Here is a 25,696-nt window from a genome sequence, read left to right on the forward strand (position 1 = left end):
TTTATATAACTACAATATCGGTAGATTTATAAACATATATAGTTTTATAGTATAGTTTTTGTCAGTGTTGTTTATTGAAAAACACCCAATTATGCAGAATATAAGATGGAAAATATTTAATTGATGAGTTGTCAACATAATATATAACAATACAATATATATGGTATGATTTTACCTCAAAATCCAATAATTTGACAAAATGATAACTGCAAATCCATGTTTCTCTGCCTGGAGTCGAGCTGTTTCTGTGAACTGCAGTGATCAATTTGCTTTTTTCCCTGTTGCTTTCTGCAGTTTTTAAATGGGTTTGTGTCAAAGCTATTTGTACAGTCAATCACAAAGCTCTTTCCCATTTTGGATGTGTTTTGTGTGTTTTTCGCGACATTCACGCTGAAAACCAATGCTGCCGCTCAAGGGGCTCGCACACCGGACGCGAAGCTCAGCGCCGCGACACGTCTTTCAAATTCGAACGCATTGTTTTTCAACAAAATTTTTCTGAGTCGTAGCTGGGCGCCGCGGACAGGCGCCAAATGTCGCCTCCGGTGTGCGTACACTCATAGAAAACAATGCGTTCAAATTTTAAGATGTGGCGAGGTGCTGAGCTTCGCGTCCGTTGTGTGAGCCCCTTCAGTCTTTTGCCACTCAGTGGGCGTGACCGCAGTCGTAACAGTCGACGGCATGTCACGTGCATACCCTCTATACCTGATCACCCTGGGGCGTCTCCTAATCGACACCCAATAATATTTATACTCTAGCACTGCATCTACTAGTTGACAACTGGCTTCGAGTCGGTCAACGTCTTGACCCTTTTGAACCTAGTGCTCCCTAACTTGCTGCACAACAACTTGCTGCACAACAACTTGCTGCACAACAACTTGCTGCACAACAACTTGCTGCACAACAACTTGCTGCACAACAACTTGCTGCACAACAACTTGCTGCACAACAACTTGCTGCACAACAACTTGCTGCACAACAACTTGCTGCACAACAACTTGCTGCACAACAACTTGCTGCACAACAACTTGCTGCACAACAACTTGCTGCACAACAACTTGCTGCACAACAACTTGCTGCACAACAACTTGCTGCACAACAACTTGCTGCACAACAACTTGCTGCACAACAACTTGCTGCACAACAACTTGCTGCACAACAACTTGCTGCACATGTGGGGGGCGTCGCGCAGGCACAATAGCGCTGTATGACAGATGTATCACTTTTATTTAGTTTTTGCTTTATTCAAAATATTCACAAACTAGTTAACTATAGCCTATCATGAACTATAGGCTATATATTCGCTGAGCACCCACGGGAAAATATGAGATATTCTCCGTTAATTTTAAGCAATATAAAATGACTGCAGCTTTCAGATGCAACATTCTTTTCATTTTTATAGTTCACTTGAGGCAGTTACTATGGCATTTTTTTAATGACGCATGTCGAGTTCGCAACAATGTAATACATAAACGCGAGAGCACATCAATGTAATGTGCAGCACGAATCTCTCCACAAAACTTTTGCGCTCTCATGGCTCTCAGATATTATGTGTGCATGCTCGGTTATGGAGTGTGGGCACCAACCCGCAGAAACATAAATCGGCACCTATTGTCAAAATGCGATTTGTCGTTTAAATCATGTCAGTTGATCTATAACACACGATGGGAGCGAGAAAGCACATTTGAATTTCTGACGTTCTGATCTTACCTGATCTGATCTTCTATAGATTATATCATGCATTGAGTTATTGCCCTGCATTATATTCTTCATCAGTCAACTGTATGAAATGTCAGATGACATATGTAGGTCTGGGGGTGGGGCAAGAGCGTTAAATGCATTAAATTTGAGATGTTTTGTCAGGCTTTTTTATTTATTTATTTAACAGTTAGACTAGAGCTGGGAATTTAACGCGTTAATTAAATTAGTTATGGAAAAAAATAACGCATTAAATGCCCAGCCCTAGTCTGAATGTTAAATAAGTAAATAAATAAATAATAATAGCCTGACAAAACATCTGATTTAACCTTTTTAAATGTATAACTGTTCCAAAAATATCATCATCTGGACCTTTGCTGGGAAGGAAATATGGAGACCGGACCTCTTGGAACTTTAATTGAATACCCTGCTGTAAACCATAGTTTACAGCCATCACGCTGCCAATCACGCAAGGCGATGGCTGCCACTGACTTGCATTATATGAATCACCATGGTTTTAGTTAAAAATCTTCTTTACTGTTAAAAATAGAGAAAAACAGTCACCTACATCTTGGATGGCCTGAGGGTGAGTAAATTAACAACAAATTTTTAGGTGAACTAGCCCTTTACAGTCTCCCTATAGTCAATTTTATCTCATAAAACTCATCTTTGACCACAAAAATGACACATTTACACGTTTTTTTTTCCCCCTGTGAAAATTAATGTAACTCTACACAGACCTATGAATATGCTAAGTTGCCCCACCTCCACTCACTTGCACAAGCTCAGAGATCCACTCAGTCAACTTACTGAGGTAAACGCTGCACAATGGTATCGCTTTTTACAACGGACACATAACAGAAATAAATTTGATTAGCCTTTTGCTTGACTACATTATCAAACAGCAAATAATCTGTTGCTGTTACACAATTTATGTTCCTGTTTGCCACTTCAGAGTCAGACAGCTGTCTTCTGAAAATCAGTATCCTTAGAAATGCTTTGAACAACTCTGAACATCAGTGGAGAAAGGCATATTCATCATAACAGCGTAATATACATTATAAACCTGCTATATTGCTAAATCTACCCAATTTTTTATATCAAAAGAAAAATATACTGGGATAACCTCCTCAAGACTATCTTGCTTCAGAACGGTCATAGTTAATGACATGCTAAAGCCCGCCGGCACGTTGACATAACTGGTTACAAGGTAGTTTGTGTCAGAAACACCAGTGATTTCAAACCACATTTTTGAAACTCTTTAGATTACTGTAGTTTTAAAGACAAAATAGTCAGCAATAGTGTTGACTTGTGAATTTGCACATGGTTTGTCTTAAAGAATAATATATATATATATATATATATATATATATATATATATATATATATATATATATATATATATATATATATATATATATATATATATATATATATATATATATATATATAAACACCACAGACATACAAGCAACATTAAAAACTTGATTTTCACCACAGGGGGACTTCAAATGTCAAATTCAGGTTTTAATTAACAGCTCTAACTGAGTCACATACTAAGTGTGTGTGTACTCACATTGTCTCCAATTCGTAGGTACAGTTGCTGCAGGATGAGCAGATCTCTGCAGAGCAGAGTTCGGGTCATGGCGGTCTGGCACACAGCTTGACAGATCAGACTAGCAGCCACACTGCTGCCGTACAGCTGAGAGAGACTAATACGCACTCTCAAAGACTGACCTACAACAAAGATCACATCAGTGCTGATTAGAGAAATAGTTCAGCCTAACAACAACAAAAAAAAAAAAATCAGTCATCCTTTAATCAACCCTTAGTTGTTTTAAGATCATACAACTGTCTTTCTTAATCCATGAAAGAAAAAAGAACACACAAATACACAAAATAATATTTCTTCAGCCGTTTCCCACACAACAAATGCAGATTGTGACCAGGCACCTGATCGCAAACACTAAAGATGTGCGCTAGAACCTATGCTGCATAATTATGACAAAAGTCATAATTGGCAATTACTTCACTTGACACTGTAATTGTGAAAATACAGATTTAATTATATTTAAAATATTATAACCATTTATTTATTTTATTAATATAATTAAAATAAATACGTTTGTATAGCATTTATTTAAAAAATATTGTTTTGCTATATTTGTTTGGATGAGTAATTTAGTAAGGACATGGCAATTATATTTATTTACACAACAATTGCATAATGTAAATAGTCTACACAGAGTATATAAATTATAAAATTAAAAAACAGGAACTTATTACAGGCTAGGACTGCAATATGACAAAAAGTCATTATTTTGATTACTGTTCTTGATATTGTAATAATTATTATTAAAGTCGATTAATAGAATGCAAAATTGTAACAGCATATCATTGGCTACAAAGACAAAAGCTAAGAACTTTTGAATTGGTTAACTGATTTTTTTTTTTTTTTGTATTATAAAATCAATACAAAGCCTTTACTTTGTTTTTTTTTGTTTTTTGTTTTTTTTTCCAAAATGTTTTCATGGCATTAAAATAACCAAACAAATGTGAAAATTTCACCCAAAAATTCTGTCATCATTAACTCACCCTCATGTCGTTCCAAACACGCACAACTTTCGTTCATCTTTGGAATACAACTAAAGATCTTTTTGATGAAATCTGAGCCATTTCTGTCCCTCTACTGACAGCTACGAAACTACCACTTTGAGGCTTCAAAAAGAGTTATTGTAGCCTGGTAATACCAGACTCTGCTACTTCACTTTGCTTCGTAGACAGAGTCTGGAATGGCATAATAGAGAAGTGTTTTCTCTCTCGTTAGGGGGCGCTTGTCTGAAGTTTAAAATCATTGGTTACCCGTAAGCCAATCAGATACGTTTAGTTATGACGTATGTTATGCGCCTGTACAGCCGCATCGAAGCACAGACATCATGCATCGAACTCAAATCTATGATTGAACTTCCACTGTAAACCTGTTGTAAACACATGATAAAACAAATGTTTATCAAACACTCTTCTTGTTCTGGCTTCAGTTTGAAAAAGAGTTGAATGTTCTCCATAACAGAGCGAATTGCATCCCGTGTCTCGGCAACCTCCCCCAGTTACTTGTGAAGCCAATACGGAAGTAACAAACTGCGATTCATCGACTTGCCGCTAGGGACAGGCTGCAAAAGGGAGCAGAATCTTATTGACCATCATGTTAAAACAGCCAAGTTTAGAGCAGAAAAAAACATGTTTACACTCTGGTTCACATTGTGTTTTGGTCTATACTGCTAATTTTGCCCTTCATGACAACTCTGAGGGGGGTGAATTTTTTTATAACTCATCCGTTTAAATTATATTAAGCCTTAAAGTTCTGCATAATTAAGGGCGTGGTCACTTGAGTGACAGGTATGCCGCTGCTGTCTGTGAGCCGTCATGTTACCTCAGCAGCTCATTTCAGCCACTGAATTTGGCATCTCAGTCGTATTTGTGCTTTTTTTCTGGATTATTTTATACAATATATGGCTTGCTGCATACTTGAGACAGATGTCAGTCCGTGTACATGTGCTCGCATGCGGAACACACGTTGCTGGATCGTCGTGGCATTGGCTAAAAGTTTTGTTCCTGAGATTTACAACAATGACAATACCAGGAGGATATACAACTCCGACAGCACTGCTTGGATACTAGACTAAAACTGCTGCACTATTTTGAAAAATTATACTTTGGACACGTGCTCATTAGTTTGAGAGAACATTTGAAAGTTATACAGATATCTGGTACGTTACCTATATATGTACGTATAGAGTTTTACATTATTAACGATGTTTTATGTTTTGAAATGGACATTACCAAGTGCAGCGGATTGGATTCATCTCGCGATCTCTATTTCATTATAAAGGTATGAAATCCCATTTGATTTGTGTTATTTGCACACCCCACACAAATTAATTAGCCTACTCGTGTGAGAGCATCTATAACGTTATCTTAAAATCACCGTAGATTGACAGTAAACCTTTAGTACTTTCTAATGATATTGTTATCTTTATTAATAATTTAGATAGTATCTAAGATAGATATGCTAGGCGGGCGTGGTTTCAGCAACAAGTCGCATGGGCTCCAACTGTGTCCCGCCTCTTTGCCCATTTTCAGTTATTCGTGAGTGACGTGCGGTCACGTGCAACTAAGATGGCCGCGGCCTCATTTTTGCATCAAAACTGCTGTTCAGAACTCTATTGGTGACGTCACGGACACTACGTCCATATTTTTTACAGTCTATGGTCTCGTTTCCCATTTCCGCGGTCGTTTCGGTTTTCGATTTCTCTAACCTACAATGTAAAACTCGGCGCTTAGCATCTACGTCACGGCTCTCAGCCCGCCCTCTGTTCGTTGATTGGCCCGGATGTTTCCAGACCGGTGGCAAACAGAAAGCTCTGACGCTGTATCAGACTGAGTACAGAAGCGAAATGAAATTGAGCGGAAGTAGGAAGTCTGACGTAGTCAGGCTAGAGTTATTGCCCTATTGTTCATAAAGAGATTGTAAAACTAATCCATACAAATTGATGCTTTCCAAAATAATTTATTTTTGTTACACAGAAGAAAGAAATTTATACAGTTTGGAAAGACACGAGTGGGTAAATAATAGAATTTTCACTTTTTGCCTGCAAAGATAACTGCTATAATTAAGTAATAAGAGCACATTTAGAATAATGTGAAATGCAGTACTATTGGTGGTATAGCCATAAAAAACACATTGACAGTATAAATAGCAACATCCACTGAATAAAAGAGCTTCAGTGGCCACAGGGGGAAAAATGTCATGGTTGTCATGGCTGAGAAGGAAGTCATTGTTCCTTGCCCATAAATCACCATTAAATTAACAAATTTCAGTTTAATCAGGCTTTTGTCATTTTGTGACTTAATTTAAAGCTACAGTCTGTAAGATTTCCCTCTTTGTCGCCATTTCTGTTTGAAACCTGCAATTGCAGTTTTGTGTGAAATTATTATCGTTACGTGAGTTGTGCATCGGCATGACTCAGTGCAGATTAATCTAATGTTTGCTGTCAGTCACCACATCGGTGTGGATACTGTACTTCGGAAATACAGATTCTACGTCTCGGAAGTATGACCAAAATAAGAATTTTCACCGGAAAATGTCATCTGAACAAGTAAGTAACATGTCTGCCACTTTTGTTCTTACCAACTGAGGGAAAAAAGCATTATGCCTACAATAAATCGTGCTGCCAATGGTGATTAAATATAACAATCACTTAGCTTGGATCATGCCAAACTATGCAAATTATTTTTACTGTTATACTTTGTTCTCAAATTGTTAATGTTAACAACATCAGCATTGCGTGACTGTGTATTTAGTGTGTATTAGCGTTACCTGTAGATTTTAATTTATGTACACTGCCACTCCGCAGTCCGCCATCTTTTGCTTTTGAATACGGGTGAATGTCCAGTTGTCATTGATGATTGTCATTTGGACCTTTCTGGATTACAATCCACTATCAACATGAGAAGTTTAATTATTTCAGCTGCTGTAAGAAAAGGCTATAAATGATTCTCACATGATATAGCTACTAGCTGGGACTCCTTCCTTTCCGTTTACAGACGTGACGTAATGCCATAAAGACGATTGGCTGCATGCTCGAATTTCCCACGGAAACCCACCAGTACCGCTCTAGTTATAAAACATCACAAGCATACCGTTGTGAATCAAGCCAAGGTAATGAGTAGTGTTGCTTTCGTCAACGAAAATTATGACTAAATATTGTCGTCAATGAACCTTTATCACGTAACGAAAACGAGACGAGATGTAATGTAAATGCTGGTCATGTGACGATGATTATAATTAAACGTATAATACAATATTGTTGATGAATAAAAACGAGACTAAATGTGGTTTACAAAATAAAAACTATGCTAAAATGTCTCTTCATTTTCGTTGACCAAAACAAGACGAAATGTTATAATGTTATTTAGTCTCGTTTAATTACTTTGTTATTATTATTTTGCAGCATTTCTTTTCCCTGTGTCTCACTTCAGGGGCTGCATCAGGTCGCACTGCGCAGACGACGTCACTTTCTCAAGCCCCACTCGCGGCATTGTTTAGAAGATGCAGCTGCAGTGAGTTAGCAGAAACGACAACAAACAAAGTTAAGTCTGACACAGAGAACAGGACCGATATGTAGGGAAATATGTAGATTTCACATGCTCATAACTTCATGAAAAACGCACAGATCATAGAAAATGCACATCATTATTTAAAGCAGATTCTTACGATTCTTATGAAATGAATCCAAAATCAACATAATATATTGTGTTGTTCACAAGATATTACACAGGAAATGATTTAACATACTTAGCTAAAAACGTGTCTCTTTCCGGGATGCAGAGTGTATCCAATGATCCCGGACCCATCCATGTTCGTTTTCCAAAGTGGAATAACACAAAATAGGTATCATCTTAAAGCTTAGAAACTCAGCTTTTTAATGCATTAAACCATTTTGAAAAACTCCTAACGAGTGATGAGAAGTGCCTTTTAAACCCGAGTTTACCATCCGTGGGCGCCATCTAGCAGCGAAAAAATGAATTTTATTTCACTTTATTTAACTATACTTTATTCCACAAACTTTGAACTAGATACAGTTCACATGTAGGAGAGAATCACCAAAAAATTATTTTTTTCTCTGATCTTACTGCCTTCCTGAATTATTCCATGTCAAAAAAAAAAAAAAAAAAAAAAAAAAAAAAATTCTAAATATATATATAAAATTGTCTTATCAGCAGTTTTTCAGCATGAAAATGTCCAAATGTAAATGTAATTTATATTTTCTAAAAAATTAAAGTGTTCTATCAAATGATACCTACCTTTTGACTCTCCTTACAGTTTTGGCGTTATGAGTCTTTACTTTTTTGTGTGTCGCTCAGGAAAAAAAAAAACTAAAAAAGCCTTCAGGTCTTAAAGGGTTAAGAGACATCAAGGCATTATAAGGTTATATCTATAAGTTAACAATAATATAATAAGATAACCTTGTTTGAAATGGGTTTGGCTAAAAGAAAATTTTGGTTTTGTCTATACTACTAGGTACTTATACTATATTGATTGGGTTAAATAGAATTGCATTACTAAAAAGAGACTAAAATACCATTTTCATTGACTAAAATTAGACTAAATGTCATCAGATTTTGTCGACTAAAACTAGACGAAAATAGTCATGGATAATTCTGATTAAAATAAGACTAAAATGTTTGCAATGACACAAAGTCAAGTAAATGATAGAATTAGAAATAAGTCTATAAGTCTACAATTTTTTTTTGTTGGACAAAGTATTCCTTTAAACATCACAGTCAACAAGATAATTTACCACAGAACATTGAAAAAGGTTTATTTAATGGTACCAGTGGGTCTGGTGTCCGTCTCTGCATCAGCCTCCAGGTCCAGTTCTCTGAGCAGCATGTTCATGGCAACAATGGGGTTAAAGATGTCTTGCAGTTTGTTTGCAATATCCTGAATCACATTCACTCTGAAGAGAACATTTCACTTTAGACATCAAACTGATCAATTACTAATGTGATTGCATTAAATCAGCGATTCAATTGATACCGACTCGTTGGCCAAAAGACTGTCCAGTATTTTCTCTGACACTTTCTCTGGAGACAGTAGGTCATCAAGGGCTTTCTCCATCTCATAGGCCATGTCCTCTGGAAGAGACTCGTTCACCAGGCGCAGACACTGAACGAGTTGCAGGACGTCACGGCTCACATCCAAGTCTAATAAAAAGACCACCCAGGCACGTGATCAGCTAAAGACAACAAGAAGGAAAACCTGACACCCAATCCGCCCCATCTCACCCTCTTCTTTCAACCGTTACACCACTGAGCTTTTATTTTGGCAGGTAACCACAGGGAGACCTGAATGCTTCTCTTTGTTGAAAACAACAGATTTATAAACGATTCTCATTACGAATTAGGGAAGGTGGTTGACCCATATTATAAGTGACTAAATCACACATACAGCACTTGCAGAGTAGCATTTAATGTAAATTGAAACTGCTATGCTTTACTCTGAAAAGTGCAGTACGTCAGATGCTGCATTTTTTAAAAATATATTATTATATATAAATGTAAATAATTACATCACAACCGGTGCAATCTGATGATCGTACTAAGCTGTCTCACATTCTCACAACCATGCAATGTCAAAATTCCTTAAAAAGTTACCAGGCAATGGCGATTTTTATTCGCATTTTGTGCTTTGAACCTTGGCTAACATGCTAAGGGTGTCCCGCAGATGGCGTCACAAGCTCATGCTGCACTGTCAGAAGCAATCAGTCCATGAAATACATTAGAAAACGTAACATTTTGAAGTTTATTTAGTAATTGTTAGGTCATTAAAGGCCATTTCGCGATTTTAATCATCATACAGTGAAGACGACTTTATGAAATGATAGTCTCTCAAACACTGCCTCTTACCCTCAGCAATTGGAGTTTCCTCTTCAGAAAACAGGTATTCATCTGAGGACAGATAAAGATGGTCGACAGCAAAGCAGGGTAACAGGAAAGACACAAAGCCCTGGAAAAGTAGAATAAAAAGATTAGCGATCAACCAATATATATCGCCAAAGCCAACATCAGACATTTTTTAATTATCGCCGTCAGCCTGCCGATTTATGCTGTTTGACCGGTAAGTGTTAAAAATGGGACTTTTATTTTGACAGTACTGAGAACCACAGTGGAACACAGATGCACACAAGCTCATGATGTTTAATTCACTCTCAAGTCCCAAATTTTGAGCTCCCTTTTTTTTTTTTACTGTTCAGTCTAATAAATCACACAGCAAAAATAGATTTAAACAAGTCTTTAAATATCTAAAAGATGTAATTTCACATTCCAGCTATAAGAGCTTCTGAATTATACGTTGTATCAGCCCGCATTAAAAATGTGTTTATTCTGTATGTCTCTGGACTTACAATTGTAAAGTGACTGCTCGCACATTATTCAGGAGATTTTTGATGTCACTTGAGGCATGAGAGAGAACAACTTTAATTCTAGCACACTGATGTACTATATACAATTAGTAACTGTCAAATTAATACCCTTTTATGCATACTGTATGTGTAACTGTAGCATGACCAAAATGTGATTCCCTGTATGCACAGACTTACCAGACTACTAAATGATAGATTAGTGGGATTATTAGAAAGTATAGAGGTCAAAGAATCAGTTCCCAAAAACCAAAAACAAAAGTAATATTTCTACATTAGTATAACTGACAGAGCATTTTTAAGTAATTTAGCACCAGTCAGGGAGTGCCCTGCACTGGCTGAAGAATCTCATGTAATCCATATTCAAATACAGATTGTTGCTTTAAATAAATAAATTATTAGGTTTCATTTGATTTATTAATCTCATAATTTTACAATTCTGATCAATACTCAATCAATACTGAGTACAGAATAAAAGGAATTGCAAGCATGACCTTAAGCAGGCTTCAGAAAAAAAGTTGCATTTGGTTGAACCAATATTTCAATGTCAGGTTGATCAGACAATCAAACAGAGCCGTGTATTAATGAAGCATTCAAATTAAGAAAAACATGGGGCGCTATGGAGCGGTAAAGAGTAGACAAATTAAGAAAAGCAGTATATACTGAAGAAGTAAAAAGGGAGAATTTTGATATAATTTGACCTAAACACACAGACACACTTACTTCACTTCAACAAAATTAAGTGAGGCTGAGATCGGGTACCTTCTTGAGGACACAGACCATGGCTGTGGAAGGGCTCACATGCAGGGCGAGTGGCGTGGACAAAACATCCTGGTACTGTAGGCAACATGCGTAAAACTTGGACCAGAACTCCACCTGCAGCAGGCGGTAGTCTTCCTGACAGAACTCATACTCCGTCACACTGGACTGAAGCTGAACACAATGTTTGATTACATTTTTAATGGTAAGAAATGTTGCGGTAATAATGGTAACAATGGGGAAAACAGCACTACCTTACCTCATTTTCCACTGCGACAGTAACCTCTTTCTTCAGCTCCTCCCATGATAAGTCGGAATATCGCTCTGTGCCTCGTTTGTAAATCTAACAGAAAAGAAACAACTCTTCTTTATGAATGCAAGTATAAACATATTTCCATTTTTCTGATCATATGGCTGAATAGAGGTTTGGATCAGCATGTAAAGTTGCTACACTGTTTTGGAGGTGATCAGATGAAAATGATGCTCAGGCTGCAACATTTCAGTGTGCTGTATTCTCTGAAGTGTCATTTGTGGTTAAAAACTGTACAATCTACAATAACGTTCCTGTAATGCAAACTGCTAATTTAATCATTTAACTCCTAAAACAGTATTTGGGGACCTTGATTTTTCTGATATTTTCTGGGAAGAATATTTAAAGGAAATGGCCTCTGGGAACTTTCATTGAATACCCCCTGCTCTACGACACATTAAGAGTGAATTAAAGTAAGTTGAGATTTTTTACCTGTAAAGCTTTAATGATGGCTGAGGCTGTGAAGCGCAGCGGTGAAAAAAGTACATCAAGATAGATTTCCTGTTTAAAAATAACATTGGTTAAGGAACGCAAAAATGGCACAATTTATGACACACCAGTTTCAGCGTTCACATCAAGGGAAAAAAAAAAGGTGAGAACATTGCGTTGGGCAGGGGCATGCTCCGCACAGAATTTTTTAAAAGACATTTGCTTTACATGCTCTTTCGTAGTTACTTTAAGGGATTCTTAAATTTTTTTTTTTAAGTTGTCAATTTTTTTCCACAAAAAAAAAAAAAAATATATATTAGTTTTTAAAAGTAAATAATAAAGGAAACACTGTACAGTACTTTATTTATCCTTGTAAGTTCAGAAGTCCCCCCCCAAATTTCTCATTGGACCTATGCAAATCCCATATTTTGATCTCAAAAAGGTGAGTTATCACTGAAAGGCGAGGAGCTTGAATCTATGTAAAATACACTTACCCGTGGGTCTTGGTCTTCACCAATGTGAACTTCTTCCTCTGGTGACGGCTGGACAAATACCTGGTTCCACATGCCTGTTGTGTTACTACATTTTAAAACATAAGTGGCAAAATCAGACAAAATTAGCAAATATTTATTGATATATATTGTGGGGACTTGCGTTTTTTATTTTATTTTCTAAAAAGACTTAAAATTGAACTACTCTCATCTCTATTAATCAAACCACTTTAATGAAATATTGCATAAAATGTATAAAACTTTGCACAGATAAGCTTTCAGATTTATAAAACCACATATATACACACACACACACCATAGCCTACACAAAACCTGCAAAAAAATCTCCTTATAAATCACTCAATGGAAGACTGTCCATACATTCATCACCACCCAGTCTCCTCCCTGATATAACAATATATGGAGCTTACAATATCTAGTCCTGCATAACTCATCTGCATAGAATTTCCACATATTACCATCCATGTTATACAACCACTTTAGACTGTAATACAGATAACAATGCCACCCGTGGCAACATCATATTACTAAAAAACATTTTCCTATTCAGGATCCTATCTTTTTATTTAGCATTAGTAAAACTAAATACATTTGCCATGAGAAGCAAAACTGTAGAAGATTCTACATTTTCAGAAAATTTTATTTTTCTCATTCATTTTCAAAGGCAAAATATTTTTAATTGTTTTAAAGGGGACCTATTTTGCAAAATTCACTTTTACATGGTGTTTGAACATGAATGTGTGTCAGCAGTGTGTGTAAACCACCCTTTAATGGTCTCCTTTTTTATAATCTCCATAAATCAGAAACAGTGTCTCAAAACAAGCTGTTCCAGTTTTCTCCTACTGTGACATCACATTTATGAAGGGGAATGTGCCCAAGAAATTAGCTAAATTCGTATGTTTGTGCAAATAATTTTACACCGGACTGCTTTGCAAATGAGGGTCAGTTCTAGGGCTGGACGATTAATCAAAAAGTAATCGAAACCGAAATTCAGAACATCTAACCGAGGTTTCATTTTCCCATGTCGGTTATTTCGTTTTTTTTAATCCTGTTAATACTTCCCCCTTAAAAAAAATACTACCGCGTGTGTAGCCACATGACTCTGCCCCGTCCAGTCAGTAGCATAAAAGCAACATGGAGGTGAACGCCGGATCAAAACAGTGATGGCACGTGAGCGGTGAGCCTTGCGTCTTCACAAACTTTGTCAGTTGTTATTTGTTTTAAGGTTTGCCAGTTTGGACATTCAAGTGATTTTAGATGATTGGATGTATACTATTTTGAGCTACCGTGCTCGAGCAGCTGCATTGTGGCACGAACACTCATACAAACAGTAGCTGCGCAAAACGTGAAGATAGTGTGAACAGATAGGAACGCAGAAACTAGCTGTCAGTGTTGTCCTGTGATTTATCACTAAAGCTTAGAAATTCAAAACTTATTATAGCATATATTTTTCTTCTTTTGAAGGAACTATTTACAACCCACAGCTTCACAATTACGGTATGTGAAGCTGTGGGTTGTATATATACATAACGGTTGTGGTTCATTTTAATTTCTGACAGTCATTTTGGCAGCATATTGTATAGCCAAGTATAACTACAAAAATCTTGAGGCTGTGGGACTTGTGTTTGAATGTGTATCGGGAAGTGAAGCAATGCAGTTCTCCGTTTCAGCAGCAGTTTTTGAAAATGGACTTTGCTTTAACACTGTAAAACTAATTTGTACATCCAGGAGCAATGCAATAGTGGTACCTTTTTTGTCTTCTGATGCCCTGTGGTTTCCATTTTTCATGGTCTCTGTCTTTATCTTTTACTATCTGTCCTCCACTGTGTCTTTAATTGTTTTCATCTCACATTTATCGTGTTTGTTATATAATTTGAGATTAGATTGGATCCATTTACCAAATAATATTAACTTGACTGACTGCTTCATTTCCACTTTAGTTCAGGCTATTTCAAATGGAATAGAGACTGTTTTTTGACTGTCTTCTGGGGGTTTGTTAGACTAATTAGTAAAAAAAATATTTTAATGAAATTAGTTGTGGCGCGCATCCCTAGTTAAAAATCAAATTCTATCAAACTCTGCATTACTCACTGCTCAAAACTGATGTACTTCACCACAGTCTGGTTGTCATTATCCAGCCAAACAGCCCAAATATCAGTCGCCGTCAAGACAAAATCCACTAGTGTCTCCTGTTTCACACAAACACATTTACTTTTCAGTACACTTCCATCACTAATCATATGAAGGATTCAATGTTTACTGTACTGAACCCTACCTGTGTTGAAAATAGTGTTGAGATGTGATCCAGGCTGTAGCGACTGTTCTCATTGGCCACAAGTTGCAGAACACAGAACTGACTGCGTTTGGGCACTGCGAGGTAGATGGCGAGACACAGACCGGTGGATGAGGAGAAGAAGAGTCTGAGTTTATGAGCTTGTGCTGGAGAAGCCTTCACATCTCCACGACCCACAGGCATATACTCCAGCATATCAGTCACCAACAGACACATCTGATGCTGAGAGACAAAATTTATACATCAATGTGACTGGCATGAAACTACTACGGGAGCCGAATGCGCACACAAGATGACACATGCTGTACCTAGTTGCTGACATTTAAAGTCACGGCAATTACATCTTGATACGTCAATTAAATTGGATGCATGGATAATCTGGAGTCAAACTGACCTTAAATGACCACATCCGCAGCTTATGATCTTGACACAGGGCGAATACAAAAGTGTCGTCCTCTAGCTGGTGGACAGCCAGGCTGATGGCTAAATCAGACGTGCTCTGATCTCCCCTGTGAATGGGATTTTAATGTTTAAACAGTTTCTGCTCTGTTCTAGGTTGCGTGTGATTCAATTAACATTTAAATTTAATGCAAAAGAAATAATGTACCTGATAGCAGTGGGCATCCAGCCGGCCAACCGCTGCATCATTGAACTCTGCTTTAACTCCAAAATTGACACAGTCCCTTTTTGAAACAGAAAGTGGAATCATGATTTTGTAAAAAAACAAAAAAAAAAACAAAACAAAATCTGCACATTATGTTAAGACATAAAGGGTTAACTCAATTAAAATAGTCATTTACTCATCCTCATTCTTCAGAACACAAATTAAAATATTTTTAATATTCTCTTTTTTTGAAAAAAGTGCAAAAAGACGTGTCCTCCATATGAATCAAGCAGTTTAATCCAAGTCTTGTGAAGAGAAATTTGATCAACACACTTAGAGCTCATCAAATATGGTAAACACAGAACCATGCGAGAACAAACCTCATTGGTTGTAGCGAGCCAAGCAAGCATGGTTGAGATTCCAAAGCGTACAGTATACCATGCTTGATGAGCTAAGAATTTACATTGATCAATGTTTATATATATGAATAAAAGGCTTAATTAAAGACTAACATTCTGTTGAAGGGTTGAGCCAAAATCTGTCATCAAAATCTTCTGGTTTAATTCCCTCCCAGAAGGATGATTCCCTCACCTGATTGCATTCCCAAACAACAGCAACTGAACGCAAGTTAACATTGCATTTCATCTGCGCGCTCTGAGACAAGTAATTTATGATGTAGCAACTTCCATTTATTAGATATTTCGCACCAATGTCTCAGGAAGTGACGATTATATTCACTTTAATACATGGGATGGACACTGTGCTTTATTCGCATAAGTTAAATTCACAACTTGGTGGAAACACAGCTATTTTTTGGGTGAACACATTTCTTTACAGAAGAACTAAAATACTGAAAAAAGAAAATCTGGTTAAAAGTAGCTCTTTACTAAATTACGTTATAAAAAAGCATTTTTGGATTAACATGTTACATTTTTATGAGGGCAGAATTTAAGGCCTTCACAAACATGAATACTCTTTACTGAATTTAGAAATATTCTTATTTTTTTTACAAATTATGTTCAGAAGACTTGTATACCAGATGAGTCTTAAGCCCGGGACACACCAAGCCAACAATCATCTGTCAGGCAATGTCAGACAGTTAAACTCCATCCGTTTTTTTTTTTGGGACAATTCAGCATGTAGAATCGGCGTCGGCCGAGAGAGAAAGATAACTCTGATTGGCTGTTTAGTTTAGTAAACAAGTCGCTGGACACACCTACACCCTCTTGCCAACGGTCACTGTCACTTGTGTCGCAAGAAATTGCCAGCTCTCAGCTGAAATTAATGGGATCATATTGCTTTGTCACTGCATGTCGCTGGAAGTGTGAATGCAGATTTAGACAGATAAAGATCACTGTATAGATACAAACCATCTTGATCATGAGGAGGTAATGTGACTATAATAATGCTGCCTGATGGTGAGGCAAGAGCAAACAGTGCTTCCCCCTGATGACTGATCCAGGCGGCAGATGTGGACGGTGCAGTCGACTGTGTTCCTTGTGCAAATGGGAGCACATAACTGTGGGCTGGTTCATTTAAATTCAGCTTCCCAATGTCTGTGAAAATGGACTGCATCTGGAGTTCAGTGACCAGATCCTATAAGAGAAAATGTCATACAGATTAGGGCTGAAACAATTAGTCGACATTAACGACAACATCGACAGTAAAAATCTGTTGACAAATATTTTTGTTGTCGAATAGTTTTTTGATCTCATATGATCTCTTTGAAGGGCCTGCAATAACGCGGTTTGACCAACAATACTGTAATGTAACCCTCCTGGATTGAATCCAACAGAAGACACAGCGCTTTGGAGTGCATAGTGCAAACGAAGTGGAACCCGTAAAATGTGGGAGTTTAACATAGCATAAACCAAAGAAATAAAGTTAAACTATATATTTTCATGATCAAAGTGATTCCAGGCATCACTGAACACTTTCAAATCCAGTTAAGCGCAATATGTACAGTGCCAATCTGCCATGTACATTGAATTAATGAGATCACAAAGAATTCACAATATTGTTACAATAGTGCTTTAGTTGCCCGTTAAAGCATTGTTATGTGCATCCACAATAGGGGTTACACATTGAGGCAAGCACGGTCAATTTCATGTAGGGCTGCAACTAACGATTATTTCAATAATCGATTAATCTGTCGATTATTTTTACGATTAATCGATGAATCGGAGGGAAAAACAACATTAAATTTCCAACCTTTTATTCAAAAACAGAAATGACAGTGCAAATTCACAGAGCAAAAAATCCTCAGAACGTGCAAAAACAGGTTGCTCTTAACATCCCTGAGCTGTTAAAGTAATAAAAAACAAATGGACTAACACAAAAAACATACAAATGTATGCTTTACATCTGCCAAATATATAGGGCTTTTTTTTTTTTAAATAAATTGCACAAAAAGATGTATAATTTTGTTTAGCTTAAGATGACCAAGTGCTATAAAAAAAACTTTAAAATGAAATTTAAAAAGTACAACAAACACAAATATATTTGTCAACAATAACCGATATAGGACAAATCACAAAATATATACATGACAACAGATCAGTGTTAATTTTGACAGCAAATTTTGATTTAGTTTTAGTCATGGTCTCTTGGATTTTCACGTTTGCAATCGAAATGTATGCCACTGATAAGCATTGTAAATGCAGAATTACAGTACACATACCAATTAAACGCACAGGTCTCCTCTCGTGCGTCCTCCTCACTGGACGAGGCAATATCACTTTTGTTTCGCTTTCAGATATCTATTTTATAGATGCCATCAATGCTTTTATCTTTCTAGATGTAATTACCAAAATCAAAGCAGTCCATAAACCTTAAATCCTCATGAAAACTTCGGTCAAGCCAGCTCGCGCGTCAACCTGAGAGATCAGCTTCCTTACCTTGTCAAGTGGTCAAATTCTCGGTTTATGAATGGACGGTTTGGCTTGATTGACATTCGGGTATGATTTATATACCATCGACATGTCCTAAAACGTTAGCACGCTTTGATCGATTGTTTGGAGATCGCGTGTTTCTCCGTTCGAAGCGCATTTCCTGTTCTTTACATTCGCGATAAAACAGTTCATTATTTATGAACGAAAGCGTGAAAAAAACTTGAAAATTGTCTAATTTGAAAGAAAATATCCAAAGCTAAAAGATGATATAGTGTGACTGATTGAAGCAGCCCGTATCAAAAGTGCGGGGGTCGATTTCTGTCTTTTCAAAACTGCGGGGGTCCTGACAACGGCACACCTGTTCAGAACAACGTTACGGGTCTCTCAGATGGTCTTTCCTCCACCTCCGCTCTGCTATTTATTCATTTATTTATTTTTGCTCCGCTCTGCTTCTCGCTCAACCGCGCGTTTTTATACTCAAACATCTCCGCCTCTCATTGAGAGGCGTAATAGTCGCGCGACACAACGAATCGATAATGAAATTCGTTGCCAACTCTTTTAATAATCGAATTTTATCGATTCGTTGTTGCAGCCCTAATTTCATGTGCACATTCACATCATTTTGTGCAGCTCTAAATTGTAATTATAATGGATTAATTTCACATAAAATGCGTTTGGTTGAGTTTATTAACCTGCTAGCAAAGTGCTTCAGTTTACTGATGTTCATTCACTCATTAGTTTCAGCTCAAATGTAATGCCAAATAGGACTATATTTTAATTAAAAGTGATTCTCGTCATTGCTTTGAAAACGCGCCTAGAATCACTTGGTAAAGTAGATGAAAAAAGTGTCTTGGAACGCGCAGCATTATTCAATGTGTTGACTCAACTTCAACTGAAACAGGAAGACAGGGTGATACAATCAAACAGCCCCGCCCCTTTTTTAAAATGGCCAAATAGCGTTTCGTTTAGATCACAGCTCGGCCAGAACCGTTAAACTCAGTAAAACCTGTTCATCCTCATTTATCCTGTTTATCATTTTAAAACACAGCATTCTGTGCAGAATTCAAATGGGTCCGATACCTTTCGTGGTCTGAGCCGACCTGCGGATGTGATCCGCTCCGTGCTCTCGTTTCCCTGGCCAGAGCAAGGCCGTGCTCACGCTGCGGCAGTTCACGTTATACTAAGGTGAAAACGGACTTCATTCGCATCTAAGGAAAACATATTGACACTGTCTGAATCATTCCCTATTCTCTATATAGTACACTATGTGCCATTCACCATGTAGAAACTAATAAATGTGTGAACAAATGACCGATTTCAGCCGCAGCTTCAGTTCAAATTACAGGCATGCTTGCATAATTTATCATGCATTTTGGTGCTTGGCCCCTTAATTGCTGACTGCAGCCACATTTAAGTTTGTCACTACAGCAAATTGCCAAATGAATTAACTCTAACTTACAAACCACTATATGTAGATATAATTTATCTGCATACATACACTCGTAAAGCCACATATACACAAAACAATATACATTGATGAGCCAAAACATCATAAGTCACAGGTGAAGCGAATATCATTTATCTCTTAACAAGGGAACATATATTAAGGTTGTGTAGACTAGATGGCAAGGAAACAATCAGTTCTCGTAATTACTTATTTGATGCAGGAGAAATGGGCAGGAAAAAAGTTAATGCGAAGAAGGCCAAATTGTTAATTGAGATGCTGCATGTGAAAGTTTTACTGAGTTAGAGCACCAAAATATGAACGGGTAGGGAAAATATCACACACCAAACAGACGCCAAAGAACTAGCGTTGATGAAAGCCATCTGTGTTGTAGCATGCGTCGGTGAAGAAAAAAAAAAAAAAAAAACCTGCTGCATTTGAACATACCGTTCTGCTCCTTCATAAAGACAACTGCCTATTTCTTCATATAAATTTGTCTATATTCGTCATTCAAAAGGGGAAACCGGCTCTACAGACTGCATATACACACACACAATGCAGCACATGCTTATCATATTGAATATCAACATTTTTTTTTTTAAATCTTTCTCATATGAACTTGAATGAGCAGCAAAAGTAAACCAGACATTTCAAAATAAGAGTCCCACTGTATTTCGGCCTGTTCATTAATCAAAGTCAAGTAGAATATATATCATTTTTCCCCTGTTATTTGGTTACACAAACCAAATTAATATATTTATTTCCATATATTTATATTTATTTCATTTGATTGAAAGTAAACTGTTGTAGCTTCAGGAAGGAAAGACTAAGAACATTATTTGACATTACTATAAAGATTTTACTAGCATCAAGGTTATAGTTAACTAAAACCTTTAAAAAAAAAAAACATTTTTTCATTGCTTGAAATAAATGTTAATACTGAAATATAAATGTATACAAACTAAACATACATGTTTAAAAACAACAAAAACTATTAATGAAAAATGAAAGCAGAAAATATAAAAATCTAATCAGATTTAAAATATGAACAAAAACTATAATAGTATTAAGTGAAAATAGTGACAATCATTTCCCAGAAAAGTCACAAGATTAAAATGCTGAAACTGTAAAGGGGAGATATATAAAGAACAGGATGACTAAAAGTAGCCTAAGTGATTTAAAAATTTAAGTTCATTGTGTGGTTCTTAAATTATTTGGCGCCTGTTTTTTCCCCCTTATAGGAGCCAATGGCTCCTTGGTGAATTTTTTTGTTTGGAGCCCTGAGTGGTGAGAATTTGCCAACAGTGGTTCGCAGACGGCCAAACCACAAACCGGCGACAGGGTGTTAAATTTGACATGTACCAACTTCCTAAACATTGTTGCATACCAGGTACACCCCTTCATGACAATGGTGTTCTCTGGTGGAAGTGGCCTCTTTCAGAAGGATAAAGCACACTACCACACTGCTCACATTGATTATGAATGGTTGAGGAACATGATGAGGAGCTCAAGGTATCGCTCTGGCCTCCAAATTCCCCAGATCTCAATCCAATTAAAGTCCCTGTAAAGTCAATTCTGAGAATTCTTTCTAGACACGTTATAAATGTTACAAATGTATTGCTGAAACACATTACAAAGACTGTGAATTGTGTAGTGCTGAATTGTGAAGTTAGAGCGTTAAACAGTTCCCTGTTCAGGATTTTTTTGGCGGAGCTAAAACAGGGGTCTGATGACGCACTGGAGCCCCCGAGCATGGCCCCGCCCCTAACACTATATAACTGTCGATGACGCACCGAGCGTGGCGCTGCCCCTAACGCTACATCTCGTGTGTCATTACCGTTAGTTATACAGCCTATAGTTATTTGCACATTTAGCTAGTAATGCCTTCATCACGCAAATGCATATTACATGGTTGTTATATACAATACAGCTCGGCCTCCTTATTTAAATTTCCTAAAACAATGATATGAAGGGGTGGATTAGTCTCTAAAGTGATATCGTTCTACACCGGATAATTTTACAAACTTTCATCAGACAGCTGGGATTCACAGATGAATGTGACTGAACAGACCTCTGCCCCTCCCGCCTCTGCCTTCATCCTCCCGTCCCACAGACAACCGATATATGATATGATATGGAGCCGGACAGAGTCTATCCCGTCCCAGCCTTCATCCTCCCATCTCGCGCCGCCGTCATTTGTCGACTCGACAACAGTCGGCAGTACGCTCCCACCAATGAGTTTAAGTTGCCGTGTGCTGATGTTATAATAAGTAGGTAGTAACTCAACTAAAATTTGCAACCCTCTAACATGATTTTGTTTATATGCATCAGTATGTTTGACTCCGACAAATCAGTTGAGACGGCAGCTCTCGCGAGTGGGTGTGGTTTCAGTGCCGACAGCGGACAACGCCCCCAGTGTTTGGGAGCAGAGAGCGCGGCTTATTTTTTCGAGATTTTGATAACTTATTTCATTTACTTGCAGATTTTTTTAATCATTCAAATTTGGCTGGGTGGTTAACACATTTTTCTGCGGTGTGACAAACTCAGAACACATACTTTAAAATGACTTTAAGCATCTGTGGGATGTGCTGGACCAACAAATTCGATTCATGGCAGCTCTACCTCGCAACCTACAGGACTTGAAGGATCTGCTGCCAACGTCTTGGTGCCAGAAACCACAGATCACCCTCATGAGTGATGCATTGGCAGGTCGGCACCGTTTTGGCAGCACGTGGAGGACCAACAGCATATTAGGCAGGTGGTTATAATGTTTTTGCTCATCGTTGCATACTAATAGCAAATCTCAAATGAATGATTCACTGACACATTACCACAAACCTATACAAAAAGTGTGTTTTTGACAGTCACAATATTATAAAACTAACAAATTAGCCAGGATATTTTGTGTTTCCTATTTTCTATGATTTATTCCAAAGGTCTTCACCCGGGAGTCCGCAGCGGTACTACAGGGGGTCCGCCAATTAGTGTTTGATCAAATAATTTGTTAAAAACCATTTGTTAAAACTTCCACAGAAACAATGGAAACACCAAAGACGCTTTAATATATTATGTTTTATTAGACAGGTGAGTGACTGTTTGGATACCATTATCGACAGAAAACTAAACGATTGTTATATAGCTCAACAACGAGTTTATATGTTTGTAAAATGCCTCAGAGACAATGCTATTTCGTAATACAGTAATACTGCATAATACAGCATTTTCTCCATGATACAATATATTTTAAAATTAACTGCATGCCATTTAGCAACACATCCAGCTTCAGGGCCTTTTTACACCTGGTCACTTCATGCGTTTTCTCTGATTGGATAGCTATCTGATTGTGAAAAGACTAAGACTAATAATATATATTTTATAATATAATATATATGGGGTGTAACGATTTATCGCAGTACGATATATCACGATGCAAAAATGTTACGATATGCATCGTAGAATGATGGCGATGCTTTTACGATATGACGGCAGTCTGATCTTATTGGTTGAGCTGCCAATGTGACCTACTCTGCAAGGTGGGAGTGAGAGAAGCCGGTTGTCACCGCATGTAAATGGTCTGTCTCAATCAGTTCTCTAGTTCAGTAAGTGTTTCTGGGCACACATTGAATATTGCAAGCAGGTTTAAACGTTTCTCGCGTCAGTCTCTTGCTTGGTCGCGTGAGAAAAGTCGTGGCTTTCCTTTACCGCAGTGCAAAGCAACAGCTGTGCTCACAGAAAAGCAAAAGATGCTTGCGATGCTTTGCTTTAAGAAGTTCCACGGGGCCGTTCACATGCCGGTCGTGTGACAAGAATCAACCGATCAGCTTCGGCCTTTCCGTAACAGAACAAAAGCTCAGCCGAGCAGCTGATCATAGCTGTACAGGTGGTTTTCTTATCTCCATAAATATATCTAGTAGTAAAGCTAATGCAAGGGCAAGAAATCATTTATCCTTTGCAGAAAACTTCCTGATCCTCTTCGAGAGCGCAGTTCATGGTTGCATAGCAACGACCAACACCACTGGAGCGCAATTGCTTTGGAAAGAAGGAGAAGAGCTGTGGCCGCACCTTCCACGCTTTTTTAGACGCGTTATGTTAACGGCCCCTATTCATAATTCTAAGTTCATGTCAAATTTAACATTCTTTTTCAGTAACAGACAGACCTATTCAGCTGTTGATCTGAATACAGAAGGTTATTATTAAACCTTGAAATGTGATCTTGTATGTACAACAAGGAAAATTATTGAAATTTGTTAATGTTTTTTGAATAAATCTTGTTTGAATTTCAGTTTCATTTTGTTCAAAATATCGTGATACGTACCGTATCGTGAGCTGAGCGTATCGTTACACCTCTAATAATAATTATTATATATTATATATACACACACAAAAAAAACAACAAAAAAAAAAACAACAACAACATGTGAGAGTTAGGCAATATAACACGCTATAGTCAGATACGACAGCACTACTGCAACGCCGCAGATGAGTATCTCTTCAGCAAGCCAACGTGCAAACTGCCGGAAATTAAACTTGAAGTAAGTTGCAGACTAAATGACCTTACCAGTGCTGATGTCGCGCTCTCTCCTATAATAGGTCTTTGATCTTTAAATTAGCAGATAAATAAAATGCATCTCATATCTACTTCCATTGACATGAACTCCATTAAATTTGCATATAGTGCAGAAACAGATGATCGGATATATATATGTTTTGTGGAGACACATTTATGCGCCCAAGTGTAAATGGAACCGTTTTAACAAATTAGCTATCCAATCAGTAAAAATACACAAAATGACCAGGTGTAAACAAGGCCTTATATGATATTCTAATATAGATGTAGCTTACTGCAATGCGTTTCATACCAGCCACAGAGCAAATGCACAGAGTAACGTTAACATAACTTTCAACACTCTCAAACCTATTTTCAGTATGATTGTTTTGACCCAGTAAACCTCTGCATTACCCCACAATTTTAATTTGTCAAATAAAGTGACCTATAGGAGTAGTAGCCTAATGCAGCACTTGCGGTTGTTTTTTTTAGAATGAAATAAAATAATTGTGATAATTGTAAAATTGTAAAATTTGTGATCATAAACATAAATAACAAAGTTCAAGTTCAGGGAAGGAGGCAGCGGACATTTAACGTAACTTTAATCGTAAAATAAACATAAGGAACAGCAGCGACCGACTACAGTATATAACAGACCTGCAAACTTAGAAGAGGTGAAAAAGGTGACAAACTAAATAGTTGTAGGGGGGTCTGGGGGCGTCCTCACCCATGAGAAAAATTCTGTGATTTTAACATGTAAAAGAAGCGTTTTGGTGCACTCCGACAAGAAAAATGGAAAAAAAAACAAACAAACATTTGTTTCAAGTAAAAAAAAAAAATTGACACTAGGGCTGGGCATTGACACACATTTCACAATTGGATTCGATTTCAATTCAGGAGCTTGTGATTTGATTTTGATTTGATTACCTTCAATTCAATATTGATTAATTTGGGGCCTGTAAGGTAAAGCAAATGACAAAACTCCTCAAAGAAAAAAATATCTCCACACTAATGCTGTAAACTATACAGGGAGCAACATTATATTATTAAAGGTTGAAATTAATCGATCTTTAAGCTACTTGCATATAAATTAACCATAAAGATGTTTTTATAATAACAACATTATAATACATTTTTAATTACATAATTCTACTCGTTTTTTAGGCTATATAAACATTTAAACGGTGGCTGTCACAAAACGGATTTATTCAAACATACACTCAGTACTGACA

The 25,696-nt window shown here is 37.2% G+C and overlaps 2 protein-coding genes across 7 annotated transcripts in view; one reads left to right on the plus strand and one right to left on the minus strand.

Moving 5' to 3' along the window:
• The window catches only part of nup160 (nucleoporin 160), an 84,645-nt gene that overhangs the window by 43,336 nt on the left and 15,613 nt on the right, over nucleotides 1–25,696 (minus strand). For all 6 annotated transcript variants that reach the window (XM_067380593.1, XM_067380599.1, XM_067380597.1 and 3 more), the window contains 13 exons: nucleotides 16,954–17,179; nucleotides 15,587–15,662; nucleotides 15,374–15,488; nucleotides 14,962–15,201; nucleotides 14,778–14,875; nucleotides 12,669–12,753; nucleotides 12,178–12,246; nucleotides 11,695–11,778; nucleotides 11,439–11,609; nucleotides 10,165–10,264; nucleotides 9,300–9,462; nucleotides 9,091–9,215; nucleotides 3,272–3,432 (listed from right to left, as the gene is read on the minus strand). In XM_067380593.1, the coding sequence (XP_067236694.1) occupies nucleotides 3,272–3,432; nucleotides 9,091–9,215; nucleotides 9,300–9,462; nucleotides 10,165–10,264; nucleotides 11,439–11,609; nucleotides 11,695–11,778; nucleotides 12,178–12,246; nucleotides 12,669–12,753; nucleotides 14,778–14,875; nucleotides 14,962–15,201; nucleotides 15,374–15,488; nucleotides 15,587–15,662; nucleotides 16,954–17,179 (1,713 nt within the window). The remainder of the gene's footprint in view (nucleotides 1–3,271; nucleotides 3,433–9,090; nucleotides 9,216–9,299; nucleotides 9,463–10,164; nucleotides 10,265–11,438; nucleotides 11,610–11,694; nucleotides 11,779–12,177; nucleotides 12,247–12,668; nucleotides 12,754–14,777; nucleotides 14,876–14,961; nucleotides 15,202–15,373; nucleotides 15,489–15,586; nucleotides 15,663–16,953; nucleotides 17,180–25,696) is intronic.
• On the plus strand, nucleotides 531–1,230 carry LOC137015561 (keratin-associated protein 12-1-like). The gene is made up of 2 exons (XM_067380612.1): nucleotides 531–542; nucleotides 820–1,230. The coding sequence occupies exons 1-2, from the start codon at nucleotides 531–533 to the stop codon at nucleotides 1,228–1,230; spliced, it is 423 nt and encodes a 140-aa protein (XP_067236713.1).

This window comes from Chanodichthys erythropterus, chromosome 24, assembly GCF_024489055.1.
Source record: "Chanodichthys erythropterus isolate Z2021 chromosome 24, ASM2448905v1, whole genome shotgun sequence".
NCBI lineage: Eukaryota > Metazoa > Chordata > Actinopteri > Cypriniformes > Xenocyprididae > Chanodichthys > Chanodichthys erythropterus.